Source organism: Kogia breviceps, chromosome 14 (assembly GCF_026419965.1).
Source record: "Kogia breviceps isolate mKogBre1 chromosome 14, mKogBre1 haplotype 1, whole genome shotgun sequence".
Lineage (NCBI taxonomy): Eukaryota > Metazoa > Chordata > Mammalia > Artiodactyla > Physeteridae > Kogia > Kogia breviceps.
The window spans coordinates 82,201,521-82,217,098 of record NC_081323.1 but is presented as its reverse complement, the minus strand read 5'-3'; the positions used below and the strand labels follow the sequence as shown (position 1 = coordinate 82,217,098).

The window sequence follows — 15,578 nt, the reverse complement described above, 5'->3', positions numbered from 1 at the left end:
AGAACAAAGAGGCAGCCCATGTGGTCGGGGTGTAACAAGTAAGAGGACAAATGGGAGTTGATGCCCGTGTGGGGCTTTGTCCGCCATGTGGGAGGGCAGCCTTCATTGGTGGTGGAGGGCTCTGCTCCAGGTGGTGTGATCTCAGGTGTGGTTTATCAAGATCACTCTGGCTGCTGGGCAGAGAGCCGCTTGGGGAGGGCTAATCCACTTGGGAAGCTGTTTCAGTGGTCCAGTGGGGACACGATAGAGGTTTGGGCTTGGCTGGAGGCAGAGGAGACGGAGAGATAACAGAGGGCTTTGGGAGGCGGAAAGGGCAGCATTGCTGATGGGTTGGATGGAAGGAGCATTGAGACAAAGGCAGCAGTCAAGGGTAACTTCTAGGGAGACTGGGAGAGGAATAGTTGGGCAGTGGGGCATGTTGGCAGAAATGAAGAGTTCAAAGCCATGGGCCTGGGTGAGATCACCCAGGAGTAGTAGAGATCTGGAGTGCAGCTGCCGTGGGGTAGAAAGCAAGGCAGCGGACTTCCCTGGCGGTCCAGGGGTTAGGACTCCACGCTTCCACTGCAGGGGGCTCGGCTTCCATCCCTGGTCAGGGAACCAAGATATCCCGCATGCCACACGGTGTAGCCAAAAGGAAAGGAAAAGAAAAGAAAGAAAGTCAGGCAGGTGGATGGCATTGAGGCTGCCGAGTTGCTGAAGGTAGTAGCACAGGGCGGGGAGAGGGACCTGGGTTTGAATTCTGGCTCCATCCGCGGCTGCCTGTGCTTCTTTGGGCAACCTGACTTGGAAAATGGGTCAGATTCCCTGCCCTCCAGGGGAGGAAGGATCAGAAGCAAATCCCCAAGTGCAGCGCCTGGTAGAGGCTCAGCTGCTACCACTAATCAATCCAGTGACAACAGTGACGACATTCTATTATTCTTATTTCTGATCAGGAGAAGAATTCAGAAGACTTGCATGTCAGACATCCACTTCCAAGTATCACGGCCAAGACCAGAGCAGTCTCACTCAGTGCTGAAGGCTATGTTCAGTCTTCTGTACCTCGCTTGTCTCTTCCCCGAGACTCACGTGACTGCAGCTCGGTTCTGAATCGGTCATCCTCCCTCAGGCTGCCCCCACCCTTACCGTGACGTGCCCCAGCAGCCCTTTGAGTCTGTCTCTCTCCGGCACCACAGCCCACCCTCCCCCATCGCCAGCCTTGTTCCTCTCCAGGAGGAGCTGACGGCCCAAAGCATCCCTTTCTGCCCTGCGCAGCAGGTATTAGCAGGACCATCTGCCTCATCTGTTTACCCCAAGCCTCCGAACCTGACGCGGTGAGGGGTGCAGCGTGCAGCCCCCGTGCTGGGTAGCACCACCCGGGCCGCCGGCGGTGACCACCTCTGGCTTTGCCGAGCAAACGCCTCCCGCCCACCGATGCCCTTTTCGTTCCTTCTGTGTCCCGTCTAGCCTACTTCCTCCTTCCTCCTGCCCCGCCTGGTCGCAGGTTCTCCTAACACTTGGCCCGGGCACTGCGCCCTCCGGTCCCTGGCCTTGGGGCCTGCCTCCCACACCGGGTACATCCTCCGTGCCTGCTCCTGCCATGGAACCTTTGCGAGCCAGCCCGGCCTTGGCAGCCCAAGCGCTGGTCCCTGCCAGCAGCTGTGTGCGTGACCTGACTGTGGCCAGCTGCCCCGGCAGCATGGGCCCAGGCCTGGCCCCCCGCAGAAGCAAGGCCCCGAAGTTTTCCCATTGGCTGCGGCCGGGCTGAGGCTGTCCTGAGGGTTAGAGGACAGGGACGGGGGCGGTGGTGGAGGGGGTGGGGAGCGGAAAGCCACCCTTCCTACGGTGCCTGCTGATAATTGGCCCTCCGGAACCAGCCTGGGACACGAGGGCCAGCTGGGTCAGGAAGTGGTGTACAATGCTGCTCTTTCAGGGGGGACACTGCACGGTCTGAGGTCCTGTGTGACTCCGGCGAAATCTGTAGAACAGCCTGTTCTCAGAGGATGTTCTCTAACCTAGGCCGGAGGTGGGCAGTGAATCCCCGAACTTCCCACCCTCTGCCCTGGGAGCTCCCCCCACGCATCGCCCAGCTCCGAACCCAATTATCTACTTCAGAGAGAGTCCGGGGAGGGGAGGGAAAGAGAGCAGATTTTCTCAAGAGACCATGAATCACATACCTGGTACTTTTCAGAGGCAGGCGCACTGGGAAGCAGTCATTAAGTCCTCAATAATTTAATAATTTATTAAGACTCTGTCCCGCCTTAGCAGCTGCGGGGCCCACGAGGGCAGAAGGCAGGGTCCTCGCCCTTGGGATTTTAATCTTGGCGGGGAGGTAAGACAGTATACTTGGTGTCGAACACACGAAGAGAAATAGGAATTTAAAAAGAAGGAACGAATTCGAAATGATTGGCCAGAGTGGCCTCGCAAGTCTAAAGGAAGGTCAAGTTTGGACTGTGCTCAGAAGACGGGGCAGGATTTGGGATGCAGAAGGAAGTGAGGGGCGTGTGACACGGGGTGGCATCCCAGGCACCGAGCATTGCACAAGTACAGGAAACTCAGCCTAGCGTGGAACTTCCGCCCTGGATGTGTCCGGTGTCTGAGATTCTGAGGGCCCTGGAGGACCACAGCCTGCCTTTACGGGCCCAGAGGCTCAGCCCTGCCTCTGAGCCCAAAACGCCTGCTACAGAAACCGGGCGGTGGGCCTGCAGCTGCGGGCTGGATCCTGCCCGACTTCTCGGTAGGGAAGCGTTGGTTGGAGAACTTTGGGCGTGTTGGCTGCAGTAGGTGGGCGCTCCCAGGAGCCTGCCAGAGCTGCAAGAGAAGGGTCTGGGGCAGTCCTGACCAGGGCAGACAAGGCTTGCAGGTGTCTTGTAGCTATTGATTTGGGTAGAGGCTTCGTTCTATAGCCCAGTGCTAGGCTAGGTGCTGTGTTGGGGTCCTGGACTCGTACTGGGACTGGGACTCTGAACGTCCACACAGAAGTTGTTTCACACTTTCCTTTTTCAGGGCACTGAAAAGGCAACTCCTCAAACTCAGCAGGATGGAGTGGTGTTTGTATCCGGTCCCTCCCCTGCTCAAGAGCCTTCTGTTGGGACTTCCCTGGTGGTCCAGTGGTTAGGACTCCGTGCTTCCACTACAGGGGACATGGGTTCTATCCCTGGTCAGGGAACTAAGCTCCCGCATGCCACAGCATGGCCAAAAATAAAAAATATAAAAACAGAAGAGTCTTCTGTGGATCTCAGTGTCCACCAGGTCACAATTTCTTGCCCTTATGTCCAAAGCCCACCATCGTCTGAAGGACATTCACAGAGTCTAACAGTGAGAAGGAACCTAAAAATCACCTAATCCAGTCTGAGCCTGTAAGTCTTTTTCACAGTAACCGTAAGGAGACGTTGCCATGCCTCTGCCTGTATATTTCTAATAATGGGGAATTCTCTCTTTCATGAGACAGCTTTAAGTTGATCCCAAAACGGCCTGACTGTACTTCTACCCGTTGGTCTAGTTTTGAGCCCTGGAGTTATTCTTCCTTCCACATGACCACCTTTAAGAATATTGATATTGGGCTTCCCTGGTGGCGCGGTGGTTGAGAGTCCGCCTGCCGATGCAGGGGACGCGGGTTCGTGCCCCGGTCCGGGAAGATCCCACGTGCCGCGGAGCGGCCGGGCCCGTGAGCCATGGCCGCTGAGCCTGCGCGTCCGGAGCCTGCGCTCCGCAACGGGAGAGGCCACAGCAGTGAGAGGCCCGCGTACCGCCAAAAAAAAAGAATATTGATATTCCTCTAAGTTTTATTCAGGCCCCAGGCTTATCCCAGTCCATGTCACTCTCTTTTAGAAGTAGTCTAGTTTGTTGGTTTCCTTCATAATGTACAAGGTCTAAAACTGAATAGTGTTTTACATGTGAATTTATCTTCATAGAGAATGAGAACCATCCCCTCCCTCATTCTGAACACTGTGCTCCTTTTAATACATCCAGAGCTCAGACTTGCATTTTGATGAGCCACATCACAGCGTTGCTTATATTAAGTTGGCAGCCAAATAAAACACCTAAATCATTTCCACAAGTGCTGCTTTGACTCATATCTTCCCTGTGCCAGCGAGTTGAGACCTAAATATAGGAAACTTCCTTTATACCTGCCAGATTGCATCTAGTGAAGTTTCGCCCATTTTTCCAGTCTGTGGAAATCATTTGGACTCTGGTTCTGTGTCTCTGTGGTGTGGAGGGCCATGTGTCGGATTCTGCTCCAGAGCCCGAGCTGTGGAGCCCCGCTTCCGAGTCTGAGTTCCAGCTCTACGCTGGCTCGTAGAGCACCCTTGGGTAATTTACATAGCCTTCCTAAGCCTTGGTTTCCTCATCTGTAAAATGAAGATGATTAATACTAATACTCACTCGTAGGGTGTCGAGTTATAAGACTTTAATGAGATAATTCCTACAAAATGCTTATTAACACAGGGCTGGGTAGTAAGCACTCATTAGCTGCCATTATCTTTTTTTTTTTTTTTTTTTTTTTTTTTTGCGTTACACGGGCCTCTCACTGTTGTGGCCTCTCCCGCTGCGGAGCACAGGCTCCGGACGCGCAGGCTCAGCGGCCATGGCTCACGGGCCCAGCCGCTCCGCGGCACGTGGGATCTTCCCGGACCGGGGCACGAACCCGTGTCCCCTGCATCGGCAGGCGGATTCTCAACCACTGCGCCACCAGGGAAGCCCATAGCTGCCATTATCTTGATGATTATAACCACTGCTACTCTGCCAGTTCACTTCCTCAATCTTTTAAAAGTGACTGTTTCTCACCCCAGGCCCCCCCCAGCCTCACTGTCCTTTGCTGACAGTGTCCCCTCAGCCCCAGATGCCTGCCTCGTTCTGCCACCTGCCCAGCTTCAAAACCTCTGCAGCATCTTTGATTCTTCCTTCTGTTATGTCCCCTGTAACTGGGAGCTCCTACTGGCCAATCCTATTGGAAATGCTTCTTAGCCCACCTTGTGTCGGGTTCTTTCCACTTCACTTCCATCTTTGAGGTTGAGGCCTTTATTCCTTCACTTCTCTGCTATTAATAGCTGCCTCCTTCAACTCTCTTCCCTTCGGCTGCTTCCATCCTTTCCCGCCCCCTCCGAAGCCCACCGGCCCCCCGCAGCCAGTGCTACCTCCCCTTCTGCCTTCGTCCCCCGTTCTGCCCTTGCAGAACATGTGGCCCTGCTGCAGAACCGGCCCTCGTGTTCCAAGCCTTTCCGGAGCTGGGCTCGAGGATCCGGCCACCCGAATAGCATGACCTTAGCCTTTCTGTGCAACAGCCGTAAGCGCCCCTCGCATCTGTAGGCAGCGTCATTGAGAGAAGTCAGTCAATGGCAGGGGAGACACCGGGGACAGACAGGTGACCCCTTTCTTCCTTCGACAAAGTTTCCGAGCAGCATCACAGTTTCACAGGATCTCTCCTTCCTTTCAACATGTAGAGCACAGGATATTTTCAGTTTTCAGACACACACACACAGTCTACAGTTACAAACTCATGGTATATTATTTTATGTGGCTTAAGGGAATTTTAAGGATTTTTTGTTTGTTTTTGTAAGCAAGGCTCATACTGGCCACAAGCTTGGGTAATTGGTCTTTGGTCCATCAGTATAAATAGATATTTGTGGACTAAGTCTAAACCCCACCCATCACAGTCCTCCCTCAAGGCCCTGATGCAGTTTCTAGCATTTCCGGCCAACATGGATTTCTCTTTTTCCATCACAGCCTGTGCTACTGGCTGTCTCTACCAACCCCCTAGAACTTGACCACATCCAGTTTGCACCTTACTGGATTTGCATCTCTTGGTGTCATCTTACATATTTAGGTCCCTTATAACTCCTCATGAACGCAGGCAACCTTTAAAGGCTCGGCAGATGTGGTCACCTTGCCCAGAGGCGTGTCCGCAGCCAGGACCCCATCATTGTTCTAGAGCCAGGAGAGAAGCATAGTTGAAAGCGTGTAACTCACCTGAGGAAATCTGCAGGAAAGAGGATGACCTGGAAGCAGAAGCTGAGAAACAAGGTCCAAGGAAGGACTTGTGAAGAGGAAGCTGGAAGCACTGGGTCTCCACAGGACACAAGTGCTGCCTCACTAGGAGATTTTAGGGGGATAAACTTTTTACTTCTTTCTTGCAGCATCTCTTATGTGAGATTCCGTCTGGACTGGTCTTACCGTTGCACTGACAGCCAACAGCTGTGCTCAGTGGAGCCCCCTGAGTGTGCTGTAGGGAAGAGGGAAAGGAGTATCTGCACTCTCCTTGTCTTCAGAGGTGACTGAGCATCATGGGGAAAGGACCCTGTGTTAGTCTCCTGGGGCTGCCATAACGAAGTACCACATAGTGTGTGGCTTAAAACAACAGAAATTTGTTCTCTCCTAGTTCTGGAGGCTAGAAGGTCAAAATAAGGGTGTCAGCAGGGCCATGTTCCCTTTGGAGGCTCTAGGGAAGAATGCATCCTTGCCTCTTCCTAACTTCTGGTGGCTGCTGGCCATCTTTCGCATTCCTTGGCTTGTAGACACATCACTTTAGTGTCAGCTTCCATCTTCACATGGCCGTCTTTTTCCTGAGTGTCTGTGTCCCTGTGTCTTCACCTGGCCTTCTTATAAGGGCACCAGTCATACTGGATTTAGGACTCACCCTAATCCAGTATGACATCATCTTAACTAATTACATCTGCAAAGACCCTGTTTCCAAATGAGATCATGTTCACAGGCACTGGGGGATTTGAATTTGAACGTGTCTTTTTGGGGAAGACACAGTTCGACCCACAACAGAGCTTATGCTATTAAAGAAGTTGAGTCTGGCTCACAGACATAGAAAACAAACTTATGGTGACCAAAAGGGAGGGGGGAGGGAGGTAGAGAAATCAGGAGTTTGGGATTAACGTATACACACTGCTATATATTGGGTTGGCCAAAAAGTCCGTTCAGTCAGTGAACACATTGTTCAATAAAGTTCTTCGTGAAAATACAAAACGTCTTTTATTTGTACTTAAAACCGAATGAATTTTTTGACAAACCCAATATAAAATAGGTAAACAACAAGGATCTACTGTAGAGCATAGGGAACTGTACCCAATATCTTATAATAACCTACATGGGAAAAGAATCTGAAAAGGAATATATATATATATATATGTATAACTGAATCACTTTGCTGTACACTGGAAACTAACACAACCTTGTAAATTAACTATATCTCAATTTTTAAAAAAGAGTTGATTCTGGTAGAATACGTGCAATAATGGACTTAAAGAACACACCCTGGGCTTCCCTGGTGGTGCAGCGGTTGAGAGTCCGCCTGCCGATGCAGGGGACACGCGTTTGTGCCCCAGTCTGGGAGGGTCCCACATGCCGCGGAGCGGCTGGGCCCGTGAGCCGTGGCCGCTGAGCCTGCGCGTCCGGAGCCTGTGGTCCGCAACGGGAGAGGCCACAACAGTGAGAGGCCCGCATACCACCAAAAAAAAAAAAAAAAAAAAAAAAAGAACACACCCAAAAGTTATGTAAACCGGATATAAAAGACCATATCTTGGTATAACCTATTTTGTACCAAATATACTCATACACATGTACATATACATATATGACATATACATAAGTATGTATTTTTTCCAGATGAAGATTTAAACACAAACAATAAAACGCTTAGAGGAAAACCTAAGAGTCTACCAGTATAAACATAGGCAGGAGAAACCGTAAGTAAACATAGAAGCTATAAAAGATAAGATGAACATACTTCACTAGGTAAGGCAATCAACAACATGAGAACATATAAGAAAATACTCAAAACTTACTAGCAGTCAGGAAATTACAAGTTCATGATGAAATGTCGCTACACCCGTAATACCAGCAAAAATGAAAAGAAGTGGTAACCCCGTTGGAGGGGATGCTTTTGTACATCGCCAGTGGAAATGTGAATTGTTAGAGCCTGTTTACAAAGCCTGATGGCAACCTTGTTTAGATCCTGATAAGAACAGTTGCAAGAAAGTTGTTGTGGTTTTTTTAACACAAGAGAGAAATGTGAACACTAACCATTTGATGACATTAAGAAATTATCCTTAAAATTTTAGGTGTGATCATAGTATTATGGTTAAATTTTAGAGTCTTTTTTTTTTTCTTAGAAGTTCATACTGAAATATTTACTGGTAAAATGGTATAACGCCTAGAATTTACTTCACATGATCCAGGGAGCAAGGGAAGCAGTGACCTATGGTATAAAGCAAGGGTCAGCACACTAGAGGTGCAGGCCAAATCCAGACCACCTCCTGGTTTTGTAAATAAAGTTTTATTGGAATTCAGCCACAGTCATGCAGTTCCCTATTCATTTAGTATCGCTGAGGTGGCTTTTTCCCTCCAGCAGCAGAGCTGAATAGTTGTGATGGAGACCATGTGACCTGCAAAGCCTAAAATACTTACTAACTGGCTCCACAGAAAATGTTTCTGACCCCTCACCCATAAGGATGCATGTTTGGCTGCAAGTTCATAAAAATTGGTGCTGGGGACTGACTATATGAGGGCTTATTAGACTAATCAGCATATTTGTGTGTGCTTGGACTTTTCCATAATGAAAAGTTAAAAAAAAAAAAAGTGGACCCAGTCATCTCATTCCTAGTACTCTATCCCTTGGAAACGAAAGCCTCAATTAATAAGGATATATGTATAAGAATGTTTACTAAAATAGTTTATTGGAAATAAATTGCCTCCCAATACAGGATGCTATAAGTCACATCCACCCACGCCATGGAATATTATGTTAGCTTTTTAAAGAACGAACTAGCGTTTTACCAGTTCACTTGGAGAATGATGGGGTATTTTCAAGTGAGAAGAGCAAGATGTAAAAAAGTCTGTGGATGACAGTCCCACTTTTATAGAACAGTGACAAAAATAACCCCTTTGGAATGTAGGGGTGTGTGTGTGTGTGCGTGTGTGTGTGTGTGTGCGCACGCGTGCAGGATGCATAACAGGTTGCTAACATGGGTTGGGGGTAGAATGATGTCTGTGGAAGGAAGCAAAGCAAAACAGAAAAAGGCTGTATCTCAGAAAACAGCCTACATGATACGATCCCATGTTCTGTGTGTAAGTTATATTTACATGTATAACGTGCTTTGCTTACTTCAGAAGAGAGTTACGATTTTTAAAACGACCAGAAAGGAGTGGATGTTCGTCATGCCCTATGATAGAAGTAAGAAAATAGAAGGGAATTTGGTTCGGAGCTGGAAAGTGCCCAAGAGCAGGGAAACGAGACGGAACACTGTCAACCCCGGGCCAGCTAGGGTAGGCTCCGTGGAAGGTTCTAGCTGCGAGAGAGGGGTGGCTGGACGGTCTTTGAGCCACAGCCCCTCCCTGATCTCAGCGCCTCTTCCTCCCGCTCCGCTCCCGGAGAAATAATGTTTCCCTGGGGGATGAAAGGCATCCCTTTGTGCAGGCTTTAATTGCCATGTTGGGCCAAATGAATGAGTGGCATGCGGGTGCAGCAGCTGGGCACAGCCAATGCCAGGCAGCAGAGCCCGCTGCCTTAGGACAGCCCGGGCCAGCTGGCCTGGGAGTGCTGCCCACCTCTGCCCCCCGCAGGGGGCCCTGCAAGGGGAGAGTGGAGCAGAGGGGTCTGCGGAGGGAGGGGAAGGGGCGGGGCATCTGGGAGGGTCCCAGCCCCCCCGCCAGAAGCTTATTCATCTCATCCTCCTTCCCCTCCCCCCTCCCTCTTGTTTTTCAGACTGTCAGCATCAATAAGGCCATTAATACGCAGGAAGTGGCTGTAAAGGAAAAACACGCCAGAAATATCCTTTTGGATGTTGCTCCGAGGACCGACCCCAAGCGGGGGTCAAACGGCGGGGGCCAGGGATGGGGAATGAGGTCAGGGCGAGGCATCCTTGCTCAGCTTCAGGAAGGAGAACCGCCCCCCCACCGGCCAGGCCCCAGCAGGGTCTGAACGGTGTGGGTTGGCAACAGCTGGCCTCAGAGCCCACAGCCTGTTGAGGTGGAAGGGACCAAAGCGGCCATCTGGCCCAGTCTCGCCTCTCTCCTGGGACTTAGCTTTTCAGAACTGCCGAGTCCTTTGAATTTACTCTCCTCTGAGAGATTTCCTCGGGGCACCAGAGGGGTTTTCACCTGTACCATCAAAGCGCTCTGGCCCTGCACCTTGCCACAGTGACCACCCCCTTGAGGACATGCTCAAATGCCCTTCTCTGAACGTGAAAGCAAAATAGAGGCCTTGGCGGCAGCGGTTGGCCTTAAGCCAACACAAGGGCTCTACCAGGGAAATGAGAGCCACTTGGGTGAACTGGTTCACCCCAAACCAGAGGGAAGAAGATGAGAAGGTCAGGGGGGGCTAGGGAACTGATGATTTGAAGATTTTCACCAAGCCCCCCATGCCGAGTTGGTGGAGGTCCTGGGCGACCACCGTCATGGGTCCGTGGCTTTGGAGGGAAGTGCAGGCAGCCTGGCCGATGGATCCCTCGGGACCTGCCCTTGAGGTCAAGTCCAGGTGTTCGAGGGCTAATCCCCAAAGCCTGGAGGAGAGGCTGCCAGTGGGCCAGGGCTTGGGCTCTGTGTGTGCTGGGGCCAAGCACAGGGCAAGGGGAGGCTGGGCTTCTGTCTGCGATGGGAAGCTCCTTCTTGCCAGGACTCGGCATGGTGGCTGCACCACAGCCAGTTGGTTTGGAACAACCTATCTTGAAGCCATCCCACCCCTACCCCTCCGTGGCGGAGACCCTCCAGGTTAGAAGGCCATGGAAGCCCGGCACCATCAATGTGATGCCCAGAACAGGTCAGGCCCTCCGGAAATGTTGCTAACAGCATGTACAGCTCTTCACTGGAAGAAAAGCAGCTTGTCTTTAGCAGAATATGCTTTGGTTGGAATTAGGGCTTTGCTGCAAGATGGGGCTATAGAACCTCTACTGGGTACCCCAGAAACCTGGCCCAACCGTGAGCCTGGCCAGACCTTGCCTTTTTATTCCCTTGATGCTTTACTGAGTCAAGAAAACCAAACCAAGAAAAGCCCTCATTATTAGTGGCCCAATTGATTTTCGCAGGGAGTTACCCAGTCTTGACCCTTCCCTGCTAAGAATACTGATCAGTCAGTCTGGTGCAAGATACGAAGTAAGAGAGAGACAGTTGTCCCAGGACAGTGTGCTCCTCTGGATGGGTGTGAGCACAGAGAGGGCCAGGCCTGTAGTGGCCGGGCCAGGTCATACCTTGCCAGGGAGGCTCCCTGGGGCGATGGAACAGACCTAGAGGGAGATTCTGATATCTCATCTCTGGAGCTCTCTGACTTTCTCTGGGACCTCTGTGAGCCTTAATTCCCTGTCTGTCAAATGAAAGTGTTGGCTAAAGAAGCTTTCAGAGGCCTAACATTCCGGCTCTGACATTCTGGGAGTCTCTCTGCCTCACAATTTCTAAGGGGTGGATAAATGTTGAAAAGATCTGCTCCATACAGTAGGGTTTTAAAGCCTAAAGATCTCACAAAACATTTATTCTTTATCAATACTTTTAAAGAACATCAGTTACCCTCACTACCAACTGAATGAGCATTTGGAAACCTGGCTTCATTTAGCAATGCTGTTCAGACAACCATTTATCCCTGGTGCCTGACTGGTGAACAGGTTGACACCCCCATCTGTGGTATCCACTCCTGGAGGGCTGAGGACTGAATCTTATTTTCTTTATATCCCCAAGTGCCTGACACGAATTGGGTGTGTTAAAATGCTTAGAAAATTAAAGAAAGACAGAAAGGTCTGCTTGCCTCTTTCTAAGCCAGGGGGCCGGGCCTGCTCCTCACGTCCCTGGCTTCTGTTTCGGGAGATTGCTCTCTGGTAAAGGAGCCACACCTGCTGTGAGAAATCATCTCAGTTGAGGGTAGGGGGCTGTCCATCTCTCCTCTTGGCTTCCTTCTAGTCCCAGGGGGCTGTGCTTGAGGTGAAACTGTAAGTTATTTCGGAATCACTCTAAGACCAAAAGCTGATTTCAGTTTCTAGACCCAAAAGTCCATTTTCAAGGCAGCCCCTCTCAGAATGCAAATTTCAGTCCAGGGAGGGAACTTTACCACACTTTCCAGCTCAGAAGCAAAACAACATGTCTTTAGGGTGAGTCCCACAGTTTCTAACCCGAGGCAAGTCTTTCCTAAATGGTGCGGTGCTTCTTACCTGAGCCTGGATTAAAAAGCCGAAAGTTCTGAGGACATTGCCATACTTGGGGTTAATGGTGCCCCGTTACCGGGTGTGTGAGGCCTGTGTAAGCATCCATTACAAAAGAAATGTGGAAATCCTCTACTTGCCTCAAAAAGGGCTCCCTTAGGTCATTTCAGAGAGGGTTGATGGGACTAAATCCAGGAGCTCTTAACGCTGTGACCAAAGATTGAGTTCTCTATTGGATATAATATTAATAGTAACTCGATAGTGCTATGTTTTCCTGATGGAGATACAAGCCACTCATCCATGATTGGTGATGTGGGAAAGTAAAAATAAATGTGAATGTCTTCCACCTTAAAAAAAAAAGTAGGGGCTTCCCTGGTGGCGCAGTGGTTGAGAGTCCGCCTGCCGATGCAGGGGACACGGGTTCGTGCCGCGGTCCACGAAGATCCCACATGCGGCAGAGCGGCTGGGCCCGTGAGCCATGGCCGCTGAGCCTACGCTTCCGGAGCCTGTGCTCCGCAACGGGAGAGGCCACAACAGTGAGAGGCCCGCGTAATGCAAAAAAAAAAAAAGTAGGGGGGGTGCTCCCTAATTACAGAGGCCTGGAGCTCTGTTAAAGTCACTCGAGGCCAGAAGGACATTTATTACACGCAAAGCGTGGCAGGCACTCCATGTGGCGGGTGTGTTTGGAATTGGATCTCAGGAGGAAGTGGCCCCAGGAGTCCGCATACAGGGAACTCAAGGTGTTGGGAAATGAAGGCACCCCTGAACGAGGCCAGGAAGGTTTTTAGAAGAGGTGGCGTGAAAGCGTCATTTTAAAAATTAATTAATTAATTTGTTTGTTTATTTGTGGCTGTGTTGGGTCTTCGTTGCTGCGTGCGGGCTTTCTCTAGTTGCGGCGAGCAGGGGCTACTCTTCGTTGTGGTGCACAGGCTTCTCACTGCGGTGGCGCTTCTCTTGTTGCTGAGCACGGGCTCTAGGCGTGCAGGCTTCAGTAGTTGTGGCACGCGGGTTCAGTAGTTGTGGCTCATGGGCTCTAGAGCGCAGGCTCAGTAGCTGTGGCACAAGGGCTTAGTTGCTCCACGGCACGTGGGATCTTCCTGGCCCAGGGCTCGAACCCGTGTCCCCTGCATTGGCAGGCGGATTCTTAACCATTGCACCACCAGGGAAGTCCCGAAAGGGTCATTTTTAAATTTAGGAAAAATACATTTTAAACAAAGGCTGCCGCTTTCAGGGTTAGAGCACAGTGCCTAATGGGAGAGGAGCCAGACGCTACCTGAAAGAGGAGCCAAGGGTGTCAGTAGCCGGGGTGGGGGTGGGGGGGTAGGGTCCCCAGCAGGGGCCAGGGCACGTGAAGAGCTGAAGTGCACCCTTGCTTTGGAATAGTGCATAAGAAAGAATTTTGAGAGGCTGTATTGTGTTGTTAAAATGTTAGCTGTAATTATACACACACACCACACCCTCCACCCACCTCCCCACAAAGGCCCCACCACAAACTCAGCAAACCTAGAGGAAGGGCAGAGTCTGTCTTCCCACAGCAAAGCCCTAATTCCAACAGAAGCATCTTCCCACTAAAGGCCAACCAGAGCCACTGCTCGCCCAGAACACACTTGTGCAAATTAGGAAAAGACACCCCTCCCAAAAGACATGGCTGTCTCTTTGGAAATCATCTAATAAAATGGATTTTATTAGAAGGAGGCACTTTTTTGCCATCCGCCAAAAAACTGCCAGGATACTTGTACGGATCTGTGGTGCCTTCATTACAAGCGGTGCCCTCTGATGGGTAGTGCCAGGCGCCATGAACAACACACAGCCCCCGTGGTGGGCTTTCGAGGCTTCATCCCAGGGTTGGTTGCCTTTGTTTTCCATGACCTTCCCTCACCATGTATACTGGGCACCCACCATGAAAAGGGGGCACAGACCTTTTGGTCTGTGGTCAACCGGCTGCCCCTCTCCAGCAACGCTGTGCTCTGCTGGAAGTTCTGCCACGTGTTCCACAAACTCCTCCGGGATGGACACTCAAACGTGAGTTCCTGGGGCTGCAGGGGATGGGCAGGGATCCAGGGACCCATGTGGGGAAAGTGCAGTTGCCTGAGTCACAAGAGCCACTGTCCACTCTCGCACAGGGGATGGCAGCTGCCCCCATCTCCTGGCCTCTTGGGTACCAGTTTCAGAGACGGCTTCGTCTCTCTCCCATCACCCTCTCTGCTCCACCCCAGACCCATGTTTCACCATCCTCTGTCTCCTCTCCTTCTCTCTCCAGGTCCTGAAGGACTCTCTGAGATACAAAAACGAATTGAGTGACATGAGCAGGATGTGGGTGAGTTTGGACACGCACCCAGGGGCCACCTGTGCCACCTTATCCTTTCCCAGAGGGCACAGAACAAGGACTGTGGAATGGAACAAATTCATCTCTTTCAGTTTGTTTAGCATTTCTCTCATGAACATCAGGGAGGGAGTCAAAGATGCCCCCAAATGGAACCATGATAACCACAGTCTTACCTGTGGTCCCTGGAAGCTGTAGGGAAGTTCTAGGGCCTGGGAGTTTCTCCTGCCGATGGAAGCTCATGTCATAATGCTCTCTGGACATTGGGATCCTTCGGCAGTGACACTGTCACAGTTCCTACTTCTTTTCCTTCTACTGGTCCCATTGGAGTCACAGTACATTGAGAACTGGCATTCCCAATCCTTAATGCCAGTGGTTTTTCTTTCCTGTCTAGGGATTCTCAGTGTCTTAGGAAGAGGGAGGAGGTAGGTGGCAATATCAGAATACATTGAAAAGAGTGGTTTCGTACACATACCGGAATCCCTCAAGGAGTATGTGTATGGACAGGAGGTAATCTGCCTTTTGGAGAATCTCCCCAGGTGATTCTGATGTGTCATTTTGCCCCACTGGTTAAGAACTACTATGTTAGCCCTTTCCTTCAAATTCTTACCTGTGTCTGTCTGCGCTCGCAAAATGTTAGCAATTATGTTGTCCAATCTACCCATTAGAGATGAGAAATACAGGCCCAGAGAGGGAAGCAGCTTTTCCTATGTCACAAGACTAGTTAACCTAAACAAAGCAGAGGTTTGTCCCCAAAACTCCCAACTGTACACTAGAGAGCTTTCTATTACATTTCTGTAACATGGAAAGCTTAGGTCTTTTTCCTTTTTTTGCTAGAATTTATCTGGTATATCTTTTTTCATCCTTTTACTTTTCTATATTCTTTTAAATATTTTTTACATATATATTTATTGCACTGTGGCCAGAGAATCAATATGATATTGATTTTCAAAGTTTTTTTGAGACTTGCTGTGTGAGCTAGTTCATGGTCAGTTTTTGTTTAAAATTGAAGTATAGTTGATTTATAATACTATATTAGTTTCAGATATACAGCATAGTGATTGACTGATTGACTTTTCTATATTCTTTTATCTTAGAAATATACTTGTCAATAGCATTTAGTTAGATTTTTTTAAAAATTCAAGATG

General features: G+C 50.2%; 1 protein-coding gene and 1 non-coding gene across 3 annotated transcripts in view; both read left to right on the top strand.

The window, feature by feature from the left end:
* HIP1 (huntingtin interacting protein 1) overlaps positions 1–15,578 on the top strand; it is a 154,307-nt gene that overhangs the window by 93,780 nt on the left and 44,949 nt on the right. For both annotated transcript variants that reach the window (XM_067013922.1, XM_067013923.1), the window contains exons 2-4: positions 9,689–9,752; positions 13,987–14,129; positions 14,368–14,424. In XM_067013922.1, the coding sequence (XP_066870023.1) occupies positions 9,689–9,752; positions 13,987–14,129; positions 14,368–14,424 (264 nt within the window). The remainder of the gene's footprint in view (positions 1–9,688; positions 9,753–13,986; positions 14,130–14,367; positions 14,425–15,578) is intronic.
* On the top strand, positions 12,266–12,398 carry LOC131741889 (small nucleolar RNA SNORA25). The gene has a single exon (XR_009331245.1). It is a non-coding gene; the product is annotated as a small nucleolar RNA SNORA25 (small nucleolar RNA).